Source organism: Myxine glutinosa, chromosome 1 (genome assembly GCF_964187855.1).
Source record: "Myxine glutinosa chromosome 1, kmMyxGlut1.1, whole genome shotgun sequence".
In the NCBI taxonomy this organism is placed as follows: domain Eukaryota; kingdom Metazoa; phylum Chordata; class Myxini; order Myxiniformes; family Myxinidae; genus Myxine; species Myxine glutinosa.
Window position 1 is genome coordinate 246,966,298 of NC_136261.1, and position 26,273 is coordinate 246,992,570.

Consider the following 26,273-nt stretch of genomic DNA (forward strand, 5'->3'; position numbering starts at 1 on the left):
CAATGGCGGCGAATGACACCGGCAATAGAAATTGATGAAAGGGGGTTCTACCTTATTTCATTTGGTGCAATGCAGAGTCAACTAGTGGAAACAGAGCAAAACTACAAAAGGGGGTATATTTACAATAAATTACACACAGTGCACGGTTTCCCAAAACCGTTACAATACGTTTCTCAGAGTGGAGAATGAATTCTCACACATTGCTGTGGAGGCACCAAATGTTGAGGCATGTTTGAAAGCAGTCAGTACACTGGGCATTCCGATCAGATGTGTGTGGTACTTTGAGAGGATGTGCTGTGTAGTCCAATCCCCATCGATTGGTTGTGATTGTTTTTGTGAGCTGAAAAACTGTTTTGCAACTTCGTAGTCTGTCTCAATTATAGGCGATCGTGACAGGTCCATAATATGTTTCACAGCCTTTACATCAAGAAATGTATCACTTTCTGGATTCAGTGCAACAAGTGCACTAGCAAAGTGTGAGCTCCGCTCGCTGAATCTGTGATCCATCTCTCGAAGCACTGAATCAATAGTGTTGTCATGCAGTCTCTGAAGTTCTGTTTTTTCGTCATCATCCCTGTGTCCGTCGTTCCCATAACGACATGCTCATCCATATTTGTGTTCCTTTGCGTCTCCGTTTGGGGATCGCGGGTCTCAGTGATGCGCTGGCAGCCGTGGCCATGTCCCACACCTTATTAAACTCCTCGTCAATGAGCAAACTACTTCCTCAAATGTGACCTGATGCAAATATGACCAACAGTGTTTTTTTCTTTTCTTATTTTTGTTTTCATTTCATTTAGCGAAAAGATTTTCACTTTTAATATGATAAATATAAATTAATTAATAAAACGCAAAGTTTGGCGCGCCAAAGGCTTGGCCTGTGGGGGGGGGGGGGGGGGGCACAATAACTCATTTGGGGGGGCATGACCCGAGAATGCCCCCCCCCCCCCCACCCATGACGCCGACCCTGGAGCCAGGTCTCAATTTCTTCCATGGAGCAGTTTAGAGATAGAGATGTGCGAGGTTTTTACAAGATGGCACACACATGCACGTCTTGGTACGAGCACACACATGCACGTCTTGGTACGAGCACACGCAGGCATGTCTATGTACGAGCACATCACATGGGCACATTAATTTATTTAACGCACAAGAGTCACTGGGATAAAGCCAACGTTTTCGAGGTGAAGGCACAGCCAAGCACAGACATACAGACATACAGACATACAGACATACAGACACACAATGAGTGGGTGACAGCAGCCGGGCACGGCACCGAAGACTTGCAGGGCGATATAATCGTTATTATCGATACGAAATGGGAATGTTATAGCATTTACAAATAAGTTTCATTTTAAACAAGAACAGTTAACATTCTAAAACAAGCAATTGTGTTTGTATATATTAAAGCAGCGGAAGTTTTCTGTCCATCTGTGTCTGTCTTTCCGCCCATTGGTTGGCAAGCTGGCCTGACTCCACCCACAACGACGTCATTATTAGGAAGGCTGACCACCCACCGGCATTTCGATTTTCAAGCAGTTTTCATAAAGAAATTAACTTCCGGGAGCATGCGAGGTAGCGCTTCTTTGCCTATACACCGCCCGAAAAATATTTTAGGTTAAAGCATACCTTAACGTTCAAAGAAGGTGTTTTTATTCCGATCTCCAGATTTGTCATATAGGTGCGAACAGTCCTGTGCGGTTAACCTCATATTGGTTTCTCTTTTATGTATTTTCCTTGAAATTGCGAGGTGAGCGTCCTCCGCCCTCGTTTCGATGCGATGTCGTGTTTACAGCGCTTGGTGTACTTTTAATTGCCACGTGGTGTGTGATCGTTTGGGCGCAGGCCCATGGTACGTACGTGCTATCGTTACGAAGTATAGATGCAGTATTGCCATTGGTATGTTTATCCGTGATGAGAGACTGGGTCCACGTGCGGTAATCCATCTTCTGGTGTTTGTGCTTCTTTTAGGCCTTGGATAACAGTGATCCATTCGAGGTCGAAACAGACACCTATCCCTTGCCAGAGGTAGATGCTGCCTCACCTTCCAGCCCTCAGGTCGTTTTCACGAGACGGGAGCGATTGATGATAAATATATTTTGATTTTCTTTGAAAAGTGTTTTTATGGTTACATTTTGGTTACCAGCGTGGTTACATTCTGAGAAGGATGTTCCATTTTGCACTTTGAGCGTGCCGAAAGGTCTTTGAAAATGTTTTTTTTTTTTTTTTTTTTTGTATACTGAATCGAGGCTCCTGAAAGAGCTAACATTTATTTCACAAACAAATCAACCAGACAAACAAAATATATAAAAAGAGGGAGTGGAAGACAAGATGGGGAGAGAAGGGGAAGCACACAAACACAACATTTGAGAGCAGGTAGAAGTGTGGGAGGGAGAGGGCTTGGGGGGGGGGGAGGATGCGTGGGAAGGGGGGTGGGGGGGGGGGGGAGAGGTATAAAACACAAGGGGACCAAGGACTTCCAGGACAGAAGTTGGTATTTCAAAAAAGTGTAGGATTTTGGGTGAAATTAGCGGGGGTAGAAAAGATCAAGGTTTTGGATGGGGGAAGATAAGATATGGTGGTGAACAGCTGTTTTAAAGACCTGGAGGGTGGAGTGGGATTGAAGGGAGTGAGGGAGTTTGTTCCAGAGGCGGGAGAAAAGAGGAATGAAAGAGTGAAGGTGAGCAGAGAGCCGAGATTTTGGCAGTTTAACCATCAGAGGGTTGCTGGCAGATCTTGTGCGACCTGTAGGAATATTTGGGGGACAGAGCACAGAGAGAGCTGCGGGTGCAAGGCCGGAGAGGAGTCGGTAGAAGACAGAAAGACCACCTACCTGCCTGCGGTGAGTGAGTGAAAGGCCCTCGGAGATAGCTTCATCGCGGGAGATTCCAATAATTCTGAAAGCTTTGGTTTCAACAGCGTGAAGCCGAGCTAGGTGTGAGGCAGGAGCACCGGCCCATAGGGGAGAACAGTATTCCATTGAGCTGCGGATGAAAGCCTTGTATGTGGTGAGGAGCTCAGGTGTGCCGAGGAAGGACTTCGCACGACGGAGGATGCCCAGTCGGCGACTGGCTTTGGAGGCCAGCTTGGAAATGTGGTTTTCCCAAGAAAGATCATGGCAGATAGTGAGACCCAAAATCTTGAGCGACAGAACTTCTTGGAGAGGATTGTTGAGAAAGTAGATGGGAGGGTTGTCCAGTCGATCTTTTCGGAGAGACATAGTAAGAGTGTGAGATTTGTCAGGATTGAAAGACATGTTCCACTTGTTTGACCAGTCTGTGATTTTGTCCAGGTCTTCAGACAGTGAGGAGGCAGCAGACTGCCGATCTGAGGGAAGAGGAATGGAGCGGCAGAGAGTGGAGTCATCAGCAAAGAGATAGAGAGGATTTTCGAGAGAGTCAGAGAGATCATTGATGAAGACCAGAAAAAGCACGGGGCCCAGAACACTGCCTTGGGGAACTCCAGCCTGAACAGGAAGAGGAGATGAGAGAAACCCATTCAGGGCCACACGTTGACGACGACTAGAGAGGAAGTCCGCCAGCCATGCGTGGAGATTTCCATGTATACCAAAGGAGGAGAGTTTGGTGAGCAGAGCGGGGTGCCAGACCGTGTCGAAGGCACGTGATATGTCGAGAGAGACAGCTCTAATTTCCTGTTTGGCATTGAGGACCTCCATCCATTGTTGAGACAGCAGAAGCAGCATGTCCAGAGTAGAGTGACCTGGTCTGAAACCAAATTGATGATCAGAGATCAAGCCATTGGAGAAGAGGAAAGATTTCATATCCGAAGCAATGATGGATTCCATGACTTTGCTGATAATTGGGAGAAGGCTGATTGGTCTGTAGTTGCTAGGATCTGTTTTTGCACCTTTTTTGTGCAAAGCGGTGATGTTGGCTGATTTCCAAGCAGATGGCAGTTGACCTTGATCAAAAGAGAGGGTGAAGAGAACAGAGAGAGGGTGAGATAGAGCAGCAGAGCAGGATTTTAGGACCCGTGGGCTGATGCCGTCGGGTCCAGTTGCAGAATCAGAGTCGAGGGTTGACAGAAACTTTTCCACCTTGTCAGGAGGAAAGGACACGGAGTCCAGGAGCAGCAGGGTACGACTGGGTATGGTGGGTACAGAGAGGGATGGGTTTGGGACACAAGATTTAGAGGCAAACACAGAGTTGAGGCATTCAGCTTTTTCACGTGCGGAGTCAGCTGTGTAGCCGTTTGAGGTAAGGGAGGGGATGGAGGGGGAACAAACACCAGAAACTGATTTGACCAGACGCCACCAGGATTTGGAAGAGGGAGACAGATAAGAGAGTTCGGTCTTGAGAACGGAGAGATATTGTTTCCTGGCTCTCCTGAGGGTGGACACACACTTGTTTCGGGCTTTGTGAAAGGAAATGAGATTTCCTTCCGTTGGATTTGCTTTCCAGGAGACGACGGCAAGTTGTTTCTGGGCAACAGCCTCACCACAAGATTCCATGTACTATGGACGGGAGGAAGGGTATGACAACTGAAGATGAGATGGGATAAATCTGTGCATGAGAGAGAGCAATTTACTTTGGAAGAATTCCCAGGATGAGTTGATGTCAGAGGCGGTAGAGATGGGAGACCAGTCCAGATGATTGATGGCTGCTTGAAGACCGTGCCAGTTGGCCTGAGTGAAATGCCAGACTCGTCGACGCTGAGCAGGCTCCCTGAGGATGGTCAGAGAGATGTCCACTTTAACAAGGACATGATCAGATGATCCGATCGGAGCAGAAGAAGAGCAGCAGACATTTTCAGGGAAGTTGGTCATAACCAAGTCCAGAAGAGAAGATGTTCCGTTGACTGAGATCCGGGTCGGGAAATTGACAGATTGTGTCAGTCCCAGTGAGTCGCAGAAGTCCTTTGCTGAGGAGCCATGGCTGGTGAGAGAGGTACCCACACCCAGCCAACTGGCATGATGACAGTTGAAATCACCACATATGAGGAAGAGAGAGTTGGGATGAGTAGATAGAAGTTGGTCCATATCATCAGACAGCGAGATGTAGATGGAGTCATCACTGTTTGGTGGACGGTACAACACACATATGAATAAGAGGTGGGAGCGAAGGGGAAGCCGTAGCCAGAGGTATTCCTGGGGGTGAGGTGGAGAGAGGGCATTGCAGGGCGAGTGTGGAAGAGTTTTTGATAAAGATAGCAACCCCACCTGCAGGACGAGGCTCAGGTCTATCATACCGGAGGAGGGAGTAGCCCGGGAGAGATACTATGGAATCAGAGACATCATAAAGGAGGAAAGTTTCTGTTGAGCAGATCACGTCTGGTTTGACAGAAGCAACCTATATGGAGAGATCAGTTAAGTTTGAACGAAGGCCCCGGATGTTTGAGGTCCATACCGTTAATGAAGAGGAAGGGGGAGCATCAGATACAGAACAGGGGGGAGGAGGGGTAGGGTAAGATGTGGAAGAGGTGGAAGAGGTAGGGAGAGCTGTTGAAGGTGTGTCAGAGATTTCAGAATAGCTCGGAGAAAGGGAAGGATGGGGCGGACAAAAGGTTTGATGGTGATTGGGTGAGCCACAATGAGGTGTTATTTGAGGAGGGGGAAGAGCGAGGGAGAAGGTTGGGGGAGATGGAGGTGAGAGTTTGAAGGGGGAAGAAGCAGGGAGGACGCTTTGAGGAGGGGGAGTGAGAAGGGGGAAATTGAGAAGCAATGAGGGTGGGGAGATTTGAAGGGGAGGGGTGAGGGGGGAGTTTGGGAGGGAAGGGACAAGGGGAGGGATTTGAAAGGGATGGGATATGGGGGAGATTTGGAGGGGAGGGGTGAGGCAGGATTCTAGGAGGGGAGGGGCGAGGGGGCGTCTTGGCGGGGAGGGGTGAGGGGGTAGTTTAGGAGGGAGGGGGCAAGGGGGGAGATTTGAAAGGGATGGGTGATGGGGAAGATTTGGAGGGGAGGGGTGATGGGGAAGATTTGGGGGGGAGGGGTTATGGGGAAGATTTGGAGGGGAGGGGTGAGATTGGATTTTTGAAAGTGTACGATTTATGGGAAACAAACATTTATTGCAAAATGAGTTTCTTGTGACCTTCGAGTTAAAAATACGTTTAAGGACGCTGGATGGAGGATGGAGTGCAGGAGAGTTTAGGGAATGTAGAAAAAAGGCACTATAGGAGATGGATATTTTTTTTGGGATGAATTGATTTGGTGAGCAAGTCGAAAGCAGCCTTTTAAAGAAGAAGAAGAAAAAGGTGTTATAAAATATGACGGAATACATAACTTGAGGGGAAAGTGTAAACATTGAAGGTTAATGAGTGAAAACTATCTGGGGAAATGGGGGAGAAACACGTGGTCGAAGAACGAACGAACGAATAAGAATGAATAAACGAATGAGAACAGAGAAGGAAATGTTTTTTTTTGTTTGTTTTTGTTTTTTTTGAGTTGAGATTTACACAAGGAAGTAGGCTATGGGTGAAAAGACTGGGAATACAGAGAACGAAAGTTATTGGATCACAAACGACGGACCGCTGAGAGAAAAACAAAGCCTCAAGGTTGTACAGTGCACACTGTACAAGGCCTCAAGACACGACACGAATTAACACGATTTTCAATACAGGTATGAAAGATTTACACCGAAAAATCTTCGTCGGGACACAATATACGTACAACACCATAAATAAATACAGTTTTAACGAAAATACAAATGGGAACAATCACTTAACTTCGATTTCAAATCGTTCGCGACGCGGCAAAGGCCTTGCTCGCGACACGGCAAACAGACGATCAATTTTATATCAAGTTTATATCAACCTTGAGCAAAAGAGAGGGTGAAGAGAACAGAGAGAGGGAGTGAAAGAGCGGAAGAACATGATTTTAGGACCCGTGGGCTGATGCCGTCAGGACCAGTTGCAGAATCAGAGTCGAGGGTTGACAGAAACTTTTCCACCTTGTCAGGAGGAAAGGACACAGAGTCTAAGAGCAGCTGGGTACGACTGGGTACGGTGGGTACAGAGAGGGATGGGTTTGGGACATAAGATTTAGAGGAAAACACAGAGTTGAGGCATTCAGCTTTTTCACGTGCGGAGTCAGCTGTGTAGCCGTTTGAGGTGAGGGAGGGGATGGAGGGGGAACAAACACCAGAAACAGATTTGACCAGACGCCACCAGGATTTGGAAGAGGGAGACAGATAAGAGAGTTCGGTCTTGAGAACAGAGAGATATTGTTTCCTGGCTCTCCTGAGGGTGGACACACACACACTTGTTTCGGGCTTTGTGAAAGGAAATGAGATTTCCTTCCGTTGGATTTGCTTTCCAGGAGACTAAAGCAAGTTGTTTCTGGGCAACAGCCTCACCACAAGATTCCGTGTACCATGGACGGGAGGAATGGTATGACAACTGAAGACGAGATGGGATAAATCTGTGCATGAGAGAGAGAGAGCAATTTACTTTGAAAGAATTCCCAGGATGAGTTGATGTCAGAGGCGGTAGAGATGGGAGACCAGTCCAGATGATTGATGGCTGCTTGAAGACCGTGCCAGTTGGCCTGAGTGAAATGCCAGACTCGTTGACGCTGAGGAGGCTCTCTGAGAATGGTCAGAGAGATGTCCACTTTAACAAGCACATGATCAGATGAGCCGATTGGAGCAGAAGAGGAGCAGCAGACATTTTCAGGGAAGTTAGTCATAACCAAGTCCAGAAGCGAAGATGCTCCGTTGACTGAGATCCGGGTCGTGAAATTGACAGATTGTGTCAGTCCCAGTGAGTCGCAGAAGTCCTTTGGTGAAGAGCCATGGCTGGTGAGAGAGGTACCCACACCCAGCCAACTGGCATGGTGACAATTGAAATCACCACATATGAGGAAGAGAGAGTTGGGATGGGTAGATAGAAGTTGGTCCATATTATCAGACAGCGAGATGTAGATGGAGTCATCACTGTTTGGTGGACGGTACAACACACATATGAACAAAAGGTGGGAGCGAAGGGGAAGCCATAGCCAAAGGTATTCCTGGGGGTGAGGTGGAGAGAGGGCAGTGGAGGGCGAGTGAGGAAGATAGTTTTTTTATAAAGATAGCAACCCCACCTCCAGGACGAGGCTCAGGTCTATCATACCAGAGGAGGGAGTAACCTGGGAGAGAAACCAACGAATCAGAGACATCATGAAGGAGGAAAGTTTCTGTTAAGCAGATCACATCTGGTTTGTCAAAAGCAACCTGTATGGAGAGATCAGTCAAGTTTGAGCGAAGGCCCCAGATGTTTGAGGTCCATACCGTTAATGAAGAGGAAGGGGGAGCATCGGATACAGAACAGGGGGGGGGGAGGGGTAGGGTAAGATGTGGAAGAGGAGGAAGAGGTAGGGAGAGCTGTTGAAGGTGTGTCAGAGATTTCAGAGATTTCAGAATAGCTTGGAGAAAGGGAAGAATGGAGTGGACAAAAGGTTTGATGGTGATTGGGTGAGGCACAGTGAGGTGTTATTTGAGGCAGAAAGGTTTGATGGTGATTGGGTGAGGCACAGTGAGGTGTTATTTGAGGAGGGGGAAGAGCGAGGCAGAAGGTTGGGGGAGATGAAGGTGAAAGTTGGAAGGGGGAAGAAGCAGGGAGGATGCTTTGAGGAGGAGGGGTCAGAGGGGAGTCTAGGAGGGGAGGAGCGAGGGAGAGTCTCGGAGGGGAGGGGTGTGGGGGGAGTTTAGGAGGGAGGGGCGGGAAGGGGCAAGGGGGGAGATTTGAAAGGGATGGGTGATGGGGAAGATTTGGAGGGGAGGGGCAAGAGGGTAGATTTGGAGGGGAGGGGTGATGGGGAAGTTTTGGAGGGGAGGGGTGATGAGGAAGTTTTGGAGGGGAGGGGTGATGGGGAAGTTTTGGAGGGAAGGGGTGATGGGGAAGATTTGGAGGGGAGGGGCAAGGGGGAAGATTTGAAAGACATGGGTGATGGGGAAGATTTGGAGGGGAGGGGCAAGGAGGAATATTTGAAAGAGATGGGTGATGGGGAAGAGTTGGAGGGGAGGGGTAAGGGGGTAGATTTGGAGGGGAGGGGTGATGGGGAAGATTTCGAGGGGAGGGGCAAGGAGGAATATTTGGAAGGGATGGGTGATGGGGAAGATTTGGAGAGGTAAGGGGGTAGATTTGGAGGGGAGGGTGATGGGGGAAGTTTTGGAGGGGAGGGGAGGGGGGATGGGGAAGTTTTGGAGGGAAGGGGGGATGGGGAAGATTTGGAGGGGAGGGGTGAGATTGGATTTTGAAAAGTGTACGATTCATGGGAAACTAACATTTTTTGCAAAATGAGTTTGAGACCTTCGAGTCAAAAATATGTTTGATGACGCTGAAGGAGGGGTGGAGGGTTGGAGAGGTTCGGGAATGTAGAAAAGAGGAACTGTAGGAGATGGTATTTTTATTTTTTTTTGGAATGAATAGATTTGGTGAGCAAGATGAAAGCATCCTTTTATAGGAGAAGAAAAGGTGTTATAATATATGACAGAATACAGTTCTTCAGGGGAGAGATTAAACATTTCTGACCACGTGATCACGTGATCACGAACAACGTGAACGAAGAACGAACGAACAAATAAGAACAACAAATAAACGAATAAGAACTGAGAAGGAAATATTTTTTTGGGTTTTTTTTTTTTGAGTACAGATATTAAACAAGGAAGTATGGGGTGAACGACTGGGACGAAACAGAGAACGAAAGTAATTGCAGCGCATTCGATGAACCGCTGAGAGAAAACAAAACCACAAGGTCGGAGACGGTAGCCTCAGCCGATTCGTACTAGGCCTCAGAATACGCGACACAAATTAACCGACGATTGTGTATACATGTACGAAAAATTAACACCGAAAATTTTCCTAAGCACACGCTATAGGTACACACACCGAAAGATAGATACAGTCTCCACAAAAACACAATTGTGAAAAAATTACTTAGCTTCGAAAGCGTCAGCGCATGGAACAGCTTCGAAAAACGTGACCTCGCCGACAAAGATATCGTGAGATCTCAATCTCTCGCGAGATCGCAAGATCGTGTTCTAATTGTTTCATAACTTTGAAGGTTCTGGTCCAGTTCGTGCAAAACACTGATATACCTTTAAACGAGTGTTGGTGCGAAGAGGATGGTGTCAGACCTGCACAACGATCCGTAACAGGTGTGTAAATCGGGATGTAAAAAGTTAATAATCTACACTTCTACATAATAACATGTTTGTTACTTGGGCTTTTTTTTTTTCTTTTGCAACTTTGTTGATCACTGGTTTGTGTGTTTGTGTGTTCGCTCACTTATACTTGACTACAGGTGACAGTTTTTAACTGATCTTCACAAAACTTCACCAAACAGTAGAGTTTGTGGTCCGACAAACTCCTATATATTTTTGAGGTCAAAAGGTGAACAGGTCAACATAGGCCAAAAGTCGACCACATTTTTGCAAATTTCTAAAATCCTCAATTTTCATCTGTTTGACTTGAAATTTGATTAGGATTTACATAGCTTACTGAATTCAACCACTAACTATTTTTGAGATTAGCGTAGGCCAAAAGGCCAACATAGGCCAAAGGTCAACCACTTTTTCAAATTAATAAAATCCCCAATTTTCATCCGATTGACTTCAAATTTGAACAAGATTTTCATATCATCTGACTGAATTCAATCACCAACTTTTTTTTTTTAGGAGCTTGGCCAGAGAGGAATCAGTAGAACACAGAAAGACTACCGACCTGCCTGCAGAGAGAGTGAAAGGCCCTCAGAATCAGCTTCATCAAGGGAGATGCCAATGATTCTAAAAGCTTTGGTTTCTACAGCATGAAGCTGAGTGAGGCGTGAGGCAGGAGCACCAGCCCAGAGGGGAGAGCAGTACTCCATCAAGTTGTGGATGAAAGCCTTGTTTATGGTGAGAAGCTCAGTCGTGCCAATAAAGAACTTCACACGACGGAGGATGCCCAGTCGGCGACTGCCTTTGGAGGCCAGCTTGGAAATGTGGTTTTCCCAGGAAAGATCATGGCAGATAGTGTGACCCAAAAGCTTGAGTGACAGTGGGTTTTCCAGATGGTCTTTACAAAAAGAAATAGTGAGGATGTGAGATTTGTCAGGATTGAATGACATGTTCCACTTTTTGACCAGTTTGTGATTTTATCCCATCTGCAGAGAGTGAAGAGGCTGCTGTCTGTCAATCTCAGCGTTGAGATAAGTAGCAGCAGAGGGTGGAGTCGTCAGCAAAAAGATAGAGAGGATTTTTCAGAGAGTTGCGCAGCTCATTAATGAATACCAGAAAAAGCACAGGGCCCAGAACACTGCCTCGAGGAACTCCAGCCTTAACAGGAAGGGGAGATGAGAGAATTCCATTCAGGGCCACACTTTTACGACAACTGGAGAAGAACTCCACAAGCCATGGGTGGAGATTTCCTTGGATACTGTTGGAGAATTTGTAGCTGGGAGACTCAAGACTCCAATGACCGGACACAGGTTTACAAAAGGTCTGGTTTATTAACTGGTTATTCACTTCATTCCATTTACCAAATAATACCGCATAATTCAATGGACCAGGTTAATTCTTTTCGCATGGTCCTTCTCGTTCGGCTGATGTTCCTCCGCCACTCCCGTTGGTCAGAGCTCCTCGTAGCAAGTCCTTTCGACTCCACGTTTGCTCTCGTTTATATGGACAAACTGGACTTAATCCCCTTTTCGCTGACCGTTAATCCTTTCTCCGCTAATGCCCCGAGGTCATGCGTGCACCGAGTCCTGGCATCAGCTCGCTCCCCTCCTGCTGTGAGTTCCGTTTACCAAACGATAGGGGGGTGCTTCAGCCAGGGGCTGTGACCAGGTGGACAAGAGATTATCATGTTCGGGCACATTCCTAACACTCATTTACGAACTCGTCTTTCACATAGTTTGCAGGTAAAATGTATCTGCTTTGTTACCAGGTTAATTAATAAGTTACCAGTGCCAATTAATAAGTTACACTGAGTTACACTTCCACAATTCCCTCATCTTTTTGTTTTTTGTTTATATTAACCATTAATCTAAACATCAATACAAGTAAACAATCAATCACTACAAGTAAACATCATTACAAGTATAAGTAAATAATCAATCACTTTGGTAATCAAATTCCCTTGGGCATACACCGTCATCCTGCAAGAATCACAAAACATTTCGTTGGTCATTGACTCCTTCCATATCGTTCAATCTATTGCATTTGCATCACAAATATATTTTCAAAACAACACTTCACCATCACCAAGATACAACAATTTCACTTCATTTTCAAGTTTTATAAAGCATCTGCACCATCTGGCAAAAAACGTTTGCCTCCACACAAATGTTGACTTTGTTTGAAAGGAAGGGCTGATCACTTGTGTTTGAATCCTGGTATGAAACATTTTCTCCTAATGTCTTCATAGCTCCTGCACTACTTCGTGTAGGATTTCGCTGTTGTGGTAACATTTCGGAGTCATAGACTGACCCTGCTCTCCTTGTAGCATTCTTGCCACTTTTTGCTGTACACCATAGTAATTCCTGAACAAGGCCTTCACCCAGTTGTAGTCGACTTGCCTCCTCCCTCATTGTGAGTGGGCAGCAAGTATTGGTGTGACGTTGATTGGCCAGCAAGATGTGGAACAGGGATGCCGGATGCATCCACAATGATGTTGGGACCATGGTGTTCAGGTCATTCATGGTCCTTACCAGGAGCAACCAGCAGAATCGTGCACAGCTGTTGTGACAAGGGCACAGCCGTTTTTTGCAGCTCCATGCTGGTTCCCCGGACGTTGGTGAAGTAATAACATATGTCCCCGCATTTCACAGAGGTAGCAGGTAAAATGTCGTTGTCCTGCAACTTCTGATGTGGTGAATGTTCGAAGCCTTCGAACAAGAGTAAGTGATCGCCTTTCTTTCATATGTTGCAGTGTGATCCAGGCAAATGGTCACATAAATTTCTTTGGTGAAGGTAAGCATTCATCTCCAAGTTACACGGGAGAATGTCTTCATCATTCTTTGAGAAAGAGGGTGTATGCCATGATTAACTTCATTTTTTAGCCACAAATTTTCTTTCTCGAACTTCTTCCCAATTCCGTTAGCAATCCCTCCAAAATGTGATCTCGTCTTATCCTTATGCTCAGTCACATCTGAATCTGCTTTCCGCACACACTGGATCAGATAGGGTGCATCTTACCATGAAATCAGCATAATCATGTATATCTTCCGACAGTTTCACATTCAACAATTTGTTGTTTTTCCTTAACACAAAAAGTTATATTCATTTATATGCGTCACACAAATAATATTCAATCAGGTATGTATTTTATTACTAAACTAAGAATAGCATTGTATATGATTACAATCACAAACGGGAATACCTAATTCCCAACAACAATTTTTTCCAAACCAACAAATTAAACATAATGTATTATTACCATAATTCCTCTCCACTTTTTCTTTTCCCTCTTTTTCCTAACAGTGTGTCACTCGTGGTGATATGAGTTCACTGATATTGTAATTGACACAACTCATAACATTGTCGTTATGCCATTATCTTAATTCTACTGTTTCATTTGCAACATCACTTGATTTAATCTTTTAATCTCAGTATTTATTCATATCATCATACCAATCTTTCTATTTTAGGTCCATATTTGTTTCTATTCTTATCAACCTCCTACGGTTTATCAATTTGTTCCAAAACACTGCAACCAAAGGTTTTAACCAAAGCTCTACCAAACTATTTCCAATTTGAACTCAAAATGCTAATTAAACAACAATTCAAAGAATTAACTTCAATGGGTCAACAAACTCATTTTATAAACAGATCTAATTTTCCCATCCAATAATTTTCCTTGCCAAATGTCATATTGCAACACTTTAATAAACCTTCGAAAAATGTCTCCCAAATCAATAAATTCCCTTTTTACTTCCCAAATACTCATCTGTAAATTACATATTCAATTACAGTTTTTCCCTATTTGTTCGGCCTAAATGGCCACTGAAGTGGCTGCCAACATGCAGTACCGTTTTTATCTACCAAGCAAGTATTCGTCCACATAAGATCTCTACCAAAATGTTGTTTGTAAAAAAACAAATCTGGGATTTCTGATTACATGGATGCACACTCTCAGGACATTTCAGGCTGCTTGTTAACAATCCACTACGATAAATTAATTCCTTTACCCACAATCAAATAATTAGTACAAATTGAGGATATTATCCCTATCACATTCATTTATAGATTCATTATGTTGGATCTAAATTTTCTCCCACTGCTGCAAGGAAGAACAATAGCTCTAATAAGTCTTTGTAATATCTCACTTCATTTACCCAGCATCGAAGAATTTATTTACTATCCATTCCCATCTGTTAACCAGTGACTTTGTTTGAACTCCAAAACTTAATTTGATGAATCCCATGTGTATGGTACCACTTATTGAAACCCCTACTTTTGTAGAAAATATCCAAGTAAGTGTTTTTTTTTTTTACACCCCCTTAACTGTTGCTCATCCATTTCTATGCACCCAGTGAGTACTAATGACACCAGTATGCCAATATAGGTGTGCGAGATTAACAAATATGTTGCAGGTACACGTAACAGCGCGTTCTGAGTATAAATAACGTAACAGCGCGTTCATGTCTGCCCCTTGGTTTAAGATGCACAATGCATTCCGTTTTAAAACTCACAATAGTTCAAATCAGCAAGATTTTCTTTACTATTTTCCCATATCATCTATGCCTAATACACATCCATACATGCAGCACAATTTATATGCTGATAAAATTCAAGTTTATATATATATATATAAATCCATGAGCAGAGTATTCTGGGAAGTCAGTGTAAGACCTCTCCCAAATTTGGATAATTTTGTACTTCCTCATTTCTTTTTATGAAGCTCATATCCATAAATAGCTATTATTCTCATATAAATTCTATCAAAAATGGAATCCCCAAATTACTCACAATTTTACTATTTAATTAATGGCTGCTCATAACCCAGCACATCAAATCTTTATATTCCATCTCCCTTGACAAAAGAGATAATGTTCATAATCAAATTTTATTTCTATTTTATTTTACGGATTCTCTGCATATTCAATCCCATCCACATAAAACTATCCATTTCCAGACAGGCACACTGTCGGTGTCAACAATCTTGTAAGATTGATACACAAAACAATAAAAAACACTAACATTGACACACAAAAAATACACACACACATGCATTATGCGTATTTGTTTGCGTTGGAACTATTATTTACAGATCAAGATGGGTGTCAATTTTATTTCAATTTCATAAAATTTGTCCTTCAATTTTTTATAAATGCTAATACACAAATGGACCAAAAAGTTTATTCTTAGAAAACCCCTATGATGTCACATTGAAATTACCCTTTCAGTTCCCACAATAATTTATCCAAATTTGACTACACACCCATTTACATGTCAGTCGACCACTGACTTATCAATCGTGTGGAACAATAGTCCGAAATTCCCACCTGATCATCATGTGACCCTTGTCACTTGGTTTCAAAAATTTGCAAAGCAATTGTTCCAACTTTGTAAATTTAAAATTGTGTGCCCAACATAAAAGATCCAATTTCGGCATGTGATCAATTAATTACTAATTTGCTTACAAGCAAAAGAAAAAATGAATAATTCTTGCTCCGAAAACTTTTCAGACCCAAGAATCATCGACAGTTATTCATGTTTGTCCAGTAATCTAATTTGTTGAGGCCAATCGTCATTTGGGATTTGTCGCAATGAAGGCCTAATCATTGTCTGAGGTATCGGTCAGCACTGGTACCCTTGATCTTGGTTTACCCTATTAACTTGTCTTCCTTTTGGTATACAGACATCCTCTTTTCCAATGTCCCATCCGTCCACACTTGAAACACCGGTTTCTGTCGTTGTCTGATCTGTGCACCTGTGCACTTGTATTGCTGGGCTGCATCTCTACATCCCTGAGTTGCCACTGCAATCTCTCGTTATCTCCTGAAACACGAAAAAATTCTCTGTACCGTCCTTTTTGGGGAGACAACTGGAAATCTGATGGGACAACTGTCACTTTCATTCCTAATTTCGAGGGCAGTTGTGCATTTGTCTCCTCCACTGTATCCTGTATCCTTTTTATTTTAAGTTCTAGATCCGTTATCCGTTCTTGCTGTTCCCGTTGTCTGGATTCACCATCCCAAAGATGGAATGCAAGCCAGTCTACCGTTAGATTCTGTCTCTTCCTGGCTTTCAATCTTTGTTCCAATCTTTCCAATCGACTTCGCTCAAATGTACCATCTCTTGGAAACTCCTCATCATGTCCCTTTGTCCACAAATACCAATTCTCGACCTGCCTTATAGCTTCTGCACCATAACGGTCGTACATATGATGTGTACAAGTACCTTTTTGTGGAATCTCTGGTTGTCCTTGTGTATTCTTGCAGGCTCCATTTCCCATTCTGCCTTTTATCAAAGTAGCGTTGGATGTGTTGTAGTTTGTTCCTCTAAAGCTTCACTCGTACCTCCAGGAAGGGTCTCTCCACCTGTTCACACGGTGATTTCCAGAGAATCTCCCTCAGCCGTGGCTTTTGCACAATCCAATCTCACAGATCAGTATTTGCAGATGAGCCGGAGGGTCAGTATGAAATGGGTGAATCCTCAGGTGTCCGCTCTGTTGACGGGGAAATCACACAATGGTAACCGCACATATATATCTGTATATAAACTCACCACCTTGCTCAATTTTCCCAGGTTGTCTCCACATTGATAATATCTCGCAAAGATATCAAAGCTTCTTTCTTGAGACCGCATTTTCATCAATCAAACAATCAATATATTCAATTCAATTTATTCAGTTCAATTTATTCAGTTAAATTTATTCAATTAAATTCAATCAATTAGATTCAATCAATTAACAATTCAATCAATTATTCAATTTCAATTAATTCATCAATATTCATCAATAAATCAAATTAATCATTTTGGATGACTCCTTGCATAAGCCCTTTCCCCAATGATGTCAGGACAGGTCCATCCATTGACTGAGATCGAATCTCATCGGTCGTCACCTCTGGTTCGTACCTCATGTTAATTGATGAATCACCGTCCTGTCCTAGGGTCATATCTGACATATTTCCCCATTTTGCCTGGTCTCCACAAATTTTCTTTGCAACCACTAAAGGCAACTCATCCTTCATTCGTGAGACAGCCAAAATGGATGGCAGATATTAAAGTTCTTTGGGAAAAATATCTCATCATTTTTCTTTTAATAGTACCCAAATCTCTTGGCAATATAAATTTCGTAAAACTCCTGAAATAAGACTGTAAAATTCCTTCAATCATGCTAAATTTTGAAACTCCATCGCTTGTAACACCCAATTTATCCCATAGGGCTTGAAAGTTCTTTCCAAAGTTCATGCAGCATTCTGCATTTGAACCCTATGATATCATTCATAATAATCATCATGATTTTATAGTCATGGTCCTATCATAATCATCTATTTAAAACGAACATTTCCTTTATCACCACAGCTATGTGGTATAATCAACAATAGAATAAAACTGTACATAGCAACAGGCTACCTCATGGCCACTTAGTATACCTATTGACAATAAGTCATAACAATATCGAATAATCATTGAACAATTCTAAAATCGCTTCCACTGCTCCAGCCGCAGCATTCGTCATTTTGTCTGCTCGTCCGCATTTCCAAAACGAAATAAAGGGAGCTCAACCATTACACAGCGCTTTTAATGGCGCATGCCATAGGACCTCAACGCAATTTCGACTCGGCCAGAAAACGAGCAAATTTTGCAGGATGTTAACTGGAATTAGTCGTGAAAATATATCCAAAATACACAAAAAATACACACCCACAAAAAATACACACCCACAAAAATAAACAACAAACCCAAACAAACCCAAGGTCGACCCTCTTACACAGTAAATTACATCATTTCAGCATCGCATTGATTGCTGAAATATTCCAGGGTTTATACACACCTTAAAAGAGGTATGCGTGGTGTTGCCCCCTCCCACGTTTATTCCAGGGTTTATACACACCTTAAAAGAGGTATGCGTGGTGTTGCCCCCTCCCACTTTTAATTCCTCATTAAATTCCTCATTAAATTACTTATTAAATTACTTATTAAATTACTCATTAAATTACTCATTAAATTACTCATTAACTTAACTTACATAGTTTCAGCATTGTATTGATTGCTGAAATATTCCAGGGTTTATACACACCTTAAAAGAGGTATGCATGGTGTTGCCCCCTCCCACGTTTATTCCAGGGTTTATACACACCTTAAAAGAGGTATGCGTGGTGTTGCCCCCTCCCACTTTTAATTGCTCATTACATCGTTTCCATTTAAAAAAACATCGCTTCTACTGCTCCAGCCGCAGCATTTGTCACTTTGTTTGCTCATCCGCATGACCAAAACGAAATAAAGGGAGCTCAACCATTACACAGCGCTTTTAATGGCGCATGCCATAGAAGCTCAACGCAATTTCGACTCGGCCAGCAAACGAGCAAATTTTGCAGGATGTTAACTGGAATTAGTCGTGAAAAATATATCCAAAATACACAAAAATACACACCCACACAAATAAACAACATTTATTCCGTTCAACAGAACAAACATTTCCTCTATCATGACATGCATGTCTTCAAAATTATATGACCAAGAGAAAAAGTAAAACTAATTAAAACTGCGGGCAGTGATGATCCGGGGACCATACCGCTCCATCCTGATTGGACGGGTGCGTGCTAGAGTCGTTAACAACGACAGTCCAGATCCGATTGTTCAAAATTTCAACTCAATCGATCGAAAAATGAACGCAGGGATGCATTTTAAAGGTGCAGTGGCACTAACTGAGTTGCCACGAATATGGCCACGAAATTGCCAATATGGCCAATATGACAAAATATTTTCCTTAATCAATTGGCTCATAGTATAACCAATCTGTAAGTATTTCATCCGAAGATGTATCTCTGAGGACTTTTAATTAAATAAGTCATTTATAAATCAACGAGTTAATTTATTAAATGATTAATCAATAAATCAATATTTTTCTTGACAGCCACATCACTTGGTCAGTGTCATGTCCAAATATCAGCTTCCTTACTCAAAAGGTGCCTGAGTTAATGTAATGTAATTACTGTAATAAGATTACTGCAATTACTGTAATGATTACTGTAATTACTGTAATTACCGGAACTGTAATTACTGTAATTACCTCAGGTAATTACTGTAATGTAATTTCTGTAATTTAATAAGAAATGTAATTAATTAAATGAGTACTTCATTAATCGCTCATAATTAAATAACTCGTGAATTAATGGTTTGGTCCATTCGCAGAGCCAAAGCGAACGACCACAGAACCCCCCCCCCCTCTATTTACATGAAATGGTTTGGTCCATTCGCAGAGCCAAAGCGAACGGCTTGCGAGTACGGTGACCATACCTTGGGACCCACTTGTCCGATTAATTTCCAACCTTGAAAAGGCACATCCTCGGGTCCCCAGCAATATACCTTACCAGGACTAACCTTACCTTACCTTACCAGACTAAAATTACCAGGACCATTATCAAACATTTATCAAAATATTAGGACCATCATCACACCAATGAATGACTCAATCCTTTAATGACTACATCCAAACCCAGACATTTTGAGTTCCGTAACTTTAATACTTCAAATTTTCCATTCCTTCCCTTCCTGATCTTTCGATGTAGGGATGGGTTCTTTTTAGGATCATGTTGCATCGAGCATTATTTTCCAAAACAGTGTGAACATTAAACCACACCAAAACCTCTGACATCCCACCATTAACACCTATTGTAAGCGTGCCGAATCAGTAAGCATCACCCCTCCTATGAGCCTCGACCAGAGGGTGGTTGTTACTCACAAACACTCGTCGCTAGCTGTTCCATTGTCTGCCGATTCCCACTCTGCTGTTTTTGTCTCATAATCACCAAACAAGAACAGTACACATTTCCTGTAATTATCTCTCATAATCAGGATAAATTTGGAACAGCCCTTAAACTAACACCAAGCAGATCAATTTTTATATTTAGGTTGAGGTTTCACACAAACTGGTTAACCAAATAATACAGAATTATTATTATTATTATTATTATTTTTCAAAAGCACTTGTTCACCAATTTCCCCAAATTTCAGCTTCCTATCTCAAAGGATGGCTAAGATATCGCCCAGACGAACAAACACACAACTAGAACGACGCTCAGTAGAGAGCATATCTCCGCCTTGGTGAACAGTTTATGTTTTGTATCCCACTGATAGGCCGGATCTGGATTCGGACCTGAACCAAAAATGGAATCGGCGTGTTTTTGTCACTTTTTTTTTTAATATATGAATAATATTAAAATAATAACATTAATAAGTATATTATGTTAAATATCATGTATATCGCTTTTCACCCGATCTCTTTATGGTGAAGAATCACTTTAAACAATTCTCGTAGCCGGATTCGCACCTGGGTCTTCACCAAAATCCAATCATTTTGTCCGTGTCACCCATGCTATTTATCTGGCAAATTTCGTCAAAAAAAAACAACAGCACTGGTTCCGTGTCACCCATGCTATTTATCTGGCAAATTTCGTCAAAAAAAACAACAGCACTGGTTCCGTGTCACCCATGCTATTTATCTGGCAAATTTCGTCAAAAAAAAACAACAGCACTGGTTTTGTTTCACCCATGCTATTTATCTGGCAAATTTCGTCAAAAAAAACAACAGCACTGGTTCCGTGTCACCCATGCTATTTATCTGGCAAATTTCGTCAAAAAAAAACAACAGCACTGGTTTTGTTTCACCCATGCTATTTATCTGGCAAATTTCGTCAAAAAAAACAACAGCACTGGTTCCGTGTCACCCATGCTATTTATCTGGCAAATTTCGTCAAAAAAACAAAAAAACAACAGCACTGGTTTTGTTTCCTGGAAGCAGGGTGCCGGCATGGACATGAGGGACAATGAGGGACAGTGAGGGAGTGTTGGTATGCAATTTTTATCCAATCGCCATCTTTCACAGTAATTCTGGACCGGCATGAGGTGGGATTGTCTGTCATGAATTTATTTGTTGATCGAACGAGTTTTAATTTGTCTAAATCCGACCAGTCGTTCCAAAGATATAAGCCGTTTTGTCGCAATACCATAAATTGGAATGAGGTAAAAATATATATATATATAAATATAATTCCCTTTCCCGGTTCCCTGTCGCTCGCCGAGCAAGTCGAGTGCTTTGAACAAGTGCAAAAAAAAACAAAAAAAAAACGACTTTACCGGCCTTACACGTCCTGGAAGCAAATGGTCGCAAGGTGCACGCATGCTCCGTTTGCTTCCAGGTCACAGTAAGGCCTTTAATGACCAGCGCCGACCTTGTGCATTTTATTTAGACAGCGCAAAAATACGTATTTACAGAAATCATTTAGGAAAACACGAATAAATAGAATCATTTAACACGTTTCATCCTTGTATTACCTATGGACAATCGCAAGTCCCACACACCAAATCCTCCATCTTCAGAATTCATATTTCATAATGGACAGATCCCCAAGAGGTCATGCTCACCTTGAACCTTGACGACGTCCACTCGAAATTCCAGCGGTGCCTCCAGATTGTTGGAGAATTTGTAGCTGAGAGACTCAAGACTCCAATGACCGGACACAGGTTTACAAAAGGTCTGGTTTATTAACTGGTTATTCACTTCATTCCATTTACCAAATAATACCGCATAATTCAATGGACCAGGTTAATTCTTTTCGCATGGTCCTTCTCGTTCGGCTGATGTTCCTCCGCCACTCCCGTTGGTCAGAGCTCCTCGTAGCAAGTCCTTTCGACTCCACGTTTGCTCTCGTTTATATGGACAAACTGGACTTAATCCCCTTTTCGCTGACCGTTAATCCTTTCTCCGCTAATGCCCCGAGGTCATGCGTGCACCGAGTCCTGGCATCAGCTCGCTCCCCTCCTGCTGTGAGTTCCGTTTACCAAACGATAGGGGGGTGCTTCAGCCAGGGGCTGTGACCAGGTGGACAAGAGATTATCATGTTCGGGCACATTCCTAACACTCATTTACGAACTCGTCTTTCACATAGTTTGCAGGTAAAATGTATCTGCTTTGTTACCAGGTTAATTAATAAGTTACCAGTGCCAATTAATAAGTTACACTGAGTTACACTTCCACAATACCATAAGAGTAGTGTTTGGTGAGCAGGACAGGGTGACCGAACGTATCAAAGGCATGACATATGTCAAGGGAGACGGCTCTGATTTCCTGTTCAGCATTGAGGCCTCAATCCATTGTTGAGACAGCAGAAGCAGCATGTCCAAATTGGAGTGGCCTGGTCTTAATCCAAAATGATGATCACAGATCAAGCCTTTGGAGACTAGGAAGGATTTATTTATTATCAGAAGCGATGATGGATTCCATGACCTTGCTGATTAGAGGGAGTAGGCTCATTGGTCTGCAGTTGCAGGGATCTCTTTGCACCTTTTTTTTGTAAAGCGGTAATGTTGGCTGATTTCCAAGCAGATGGCAGATGACCTTGAGCAAAAGAGAGGGTGAAGAGACCAGAGAGAGAGTGTGATAGCACGGCAGAGCAGGATTTGGGGACCCGTGGGCTGATGCTGTCTGGGCCAGTTGCGGAATCAGAGTCGAGAATTGACAAACTTCTCCGCCTTGTTGGGAGAGAAGGGCACAGAGTCTGGAGCAGCTGGGTATGACTGATGAAGGTGGGTACAGAGAGCGATGGGTTTGGGACACAACATTTTGAGGCAAACACGAGGGGTTGAGGCATTTAGCTTTTTCAGGTGCAACGTCAGGTGTGTGGCCGTATGAGGTAAGGGAGGGCATGGAAGGGGAACAAACAGCAGAAACAGATTTGACCAGATGCCACCAGGACTTGGAGGAGGGAGACAGGTTTGAGAGTTCAGTCTACAGAGTAGAGTAGAGTTAATTTTTTCAATCTTTATTTTATTTTAATTGAATTAAATACTTTAACCCTGTTGAACACAAATGGCCTGCTTGTTGGTTCCACGAACCTCCAGTTCAGCAGTACTTGAACATGTTAAACAGGGTGGCGTAGAAGACTATTTCAATTGCACTTAATATCCGGAATTTTTCTTTTAACCAATCTCTAACTTCATTATTACATCAAAATTGAAGTATACATTCCATGAAGTAACATGTTCTATGAACTCTCAAGATGGTTCTCCATCTCATTTCCCTGCAAAAGACTGACCCTGACCTGTACACAGGTGATGTCTATTCTGTAAATGTAGAAGGCAGACAACACAACAACGATTTATCTGTCACAGAAGATTCAAAATGTGCTTCTGCAAAGGAAGGATCAGATGGTATTGACATGACAAATGGAAGCGCTTCCTGTTTTGCAACTGGTGAGTGGAAATGTAAAAAATTAACATACAATATTTTGTGTTGAGAAAATATATAATTTTCAGAGAAGTGTTAAATATTTTGCATTTTAATTTTGACAAAAAAAAGGAAATGTGTTCTTTGTTTCTGTAGAACAAACCAGAAGAAATTTGGGACAAATAAGGTCCAGTCGCAGCTTGGCAGTGAGGAAGAAGCCTTTTTTTGAAGAAACAATCACGAAATCAAGACTCCCTTTCTAAAAAATACAAGTGCATGTCTTGGCCTCGCAACACCAAGATTAATATTAAATTAAACAAACACAACAAGGGTCAAGAAAGGCGAATACGTTGTAAGTGTAATGTGTGCAGAATGGATTTTGCTTCAAGGAGTAACATGAAAATGCACATGACGATACACACTGGAAAACGCCCCCACAAGTGCTCCGTCTGTGATAAAGATTTCTCTTTTAACAGCAGATTGAAAAGGCATATGAAGATCCACACAGGAGAGCATCCACACAAATGCTTGATATGTGATCAAGGTTTCTCTGAAAAACACGAATTGAAATTACATATGAGGATCCATACAGGAGAGCAACTTCACACATGCTCGATATGTGAGAAAGGTTTCTCTCAAAAAGGCAGTTTGAAATCACATATGAGGATCCATACAGGAGAGCGTCCTTACAAATGCTCCATTTGTGATAAAGGTTTCTGTCAAAACAGAGATTTGAAATTACATCTGAGGATCCATACAGGAGAGCGTCCTCACACATGCTCGATATGTGATAAAGGTTTCTCTCAAAAAGGCAGTTTGAAATTACATATGAGGATCCATACAGGAGAGCGACTTCACACATGCTCGATATGTGAGAAACGTTTCTCTCAAAAAGGCAGTTTGAAATCACATATGAGGATCCATACAGGAGAACGTCCTTACAAATGCTCCATTTGTGATAAAGGTTTCTCTCGAAAAGGTCATTTGAAATTACATATGAGGATCCATACAGGAGAGCGTCCTCACACATGCTCGACATGTGATAAAGGTTTCTCTAAAAAAGACAATTTGAAATTACATATGAAGATCCATACAGGAGAGCGTCCTCACACATGCTCGATATGTGATAAAGGTTTCTGTCAAAACAGAGATTTGAAATTACATATGAGGATCCATACAGGAGAGCGTCCTCACACATGCTCGATATGTGATAAAGGTTTCTCTCAAAAAGGCAATTTGACATTTCACATGAGGATCCATACAGGAGAGCGACTTCACACATGCTCGATATGTGAGAAAGGTTTCTCTCATAGCGGCAGATTGAAATTATATATGAGGATCCATAAAGGAGAGCAACCTTTCAAATGCTCGATATGTGAAAAAGGTTTATCTCGAAAAGATACTTTGAAATTACATATGAGGATCCATACAGGAGAGCGACCCCACACATGCTCGATATGTGATAAAGGTTTTTCTCAAAACAGAGATTTTAAATTACATATGAGGATCCATACAGGAGAGCGTCCTTACAAATGCTCCATTTGTGAAAAAGGTTTCTCTCATAGCGGCAGATTGAAATTACATATGAGGATCCATACAGGAGAGCGTCCTTACAAATGCTCCATTTGTGATAAAGATTTCTCTCATAGCGGCAGATTGAAATTACATATGAGGATCCATACAGGAGAGCAACCTTTCAAATGCTCGATATGTGAAAAAGGGTTCTCTCGAAAAGATACTTTGAAATTACATATGAGGATCCATACAGGAGAGCGACTTCACACATGCTCGATATGTGATAAAGGTTTCTCTCGAAAAGACAGTTTGATATCACATATGAAGATCCACACAAGAGAGCTGAAATCTGAAATACCAGGATATGAAAAATGATGTGAAGTGGATTTCGAAATTGAAGAAACCTGAAATTGTACCAGTGATAGTCGGAGCAACAGGGAATCCGGATGATCAAGAAAACCCTAACTGAGTACTTAAAAACCATTCCAGGGAATATCACGACAAACAAACTGCAGTTGGAGGGTGTCAGAGGTTCAGTGAGAATTCTAAAACGAGCCCTTGGAACAAAACTATGAGAATGAAGTTTCACAAACTGATCCAGGAATAATGATCCTTTCCTGAAAAAGGTGGAGATTTCGAGTTCCGGGAGAACTTCCTCCCATCTCATAAAACCCACATATGGAGATCACAACCATCAATACCATCCTTGCAAATGTTTTATTTGTGACAAGGATTTTATTTCTCAACGAAGCTTGAACTTCCGTCGTGCAACCCACGCTGGAGTGCTCGCATAAAAAATGCTCTGACTGGGAAAAGTTTTGCTGATAAAGGTTTGATAAATTCACATGGCATTACTCATGTTGGGTTGTACGTGCCCTCTTTGTAAGCGATCCTTGCAGTAGGCAGGGTATTCAGTGAATGAGTAAGGAGAAAGCAGTCTTGAAAACGTACAGCCCTTTGGGTATATGCAGCACAACTCTTCAGAATACCATCTGTAACCCCTGACAACCAGCCAGCACCCCACACCCCTTGATGAAAGCCACACGGCTGGCTGTCACCAGAATGTCCACAACAATGACTGCAAATTGCTGCCAAAAGACAACAAGAATCTCAACATTCTAACCCCATGTGCTCAAGTTTTAAGAAAATGACAGCTTATTTTAAAAATGTAAAATTTATTTATTAGGTTCTCCATATTCTCATAATAGAGAATTGTTGAAAATCTGATGCCAAAAACTCAAATGGTAACAGAACGTAATCTCTCAATCTGATCTTGGATCTCATCGTGCTTCTTTCATGGTCTTCGTTCGGTTGCCAGTTTGTAGTTCTTGTCTGTCCTTGCCATGTATCCAGCCAAGTTCCATTTGAGTTTTTTGATTGTGACCAGTGTTTAGGAATTTTGTTTTCTCTCTGATTTAGTTCTTTTTCTTGTCCCCTTTTGGTTT

The 26,273-nt window shown here is 42.5% G+C and overlaps 1 protein-coding gene across 5 annotated transcripts in view; it reads left to right on the forward strand.

Moving 5' to 3' along the window:
* Positions 1-1,305: 1,305 nt before the first annotated feature.
* LOC137436192 (uncharacterized) overlaps positions 1,306-26,273 on the forward strand; it is a 25,110-nt gene continuing 142 nt past the window's right edge. Inside the window, exons 1-5 of one of the 5 annotated variants that reach the window (XM_078785815.1) lie at positions 1,621-1,747; positions 1,969-2,025; positions 10,001-10,094; positions 23,199-23,339; positions 23,470-26,273. The exon at positions 23,470-26,273 is cut by the window's right edge and continues 142 nt beyond it. In XM_078785815.1, the coding sequence (XP_078641941.1) occupies positions 23,590-25,203 (1,614 nt within the window). In that variant the 5' untranslated portion in view covers positions 1,621-1,747; positions 1,969-2,025; positions 10,001-10,094; positions 23,199-23,339; positions 23,470-23,589 and the 3' untranslated portion in view covers positions 25,204-26,273. Of the gene's footprint in view, positions 1,850-1,968; positions 2,056-10,000; positions 10,095-23,198; positions 23,340-23,469 lie in introns of all 5 variants that reach the window. The other 4 variants (XM_078785806.1, XM_078785807.1, XM_068129923.2 and 1 more) reach the window with 4 other exon arrangements.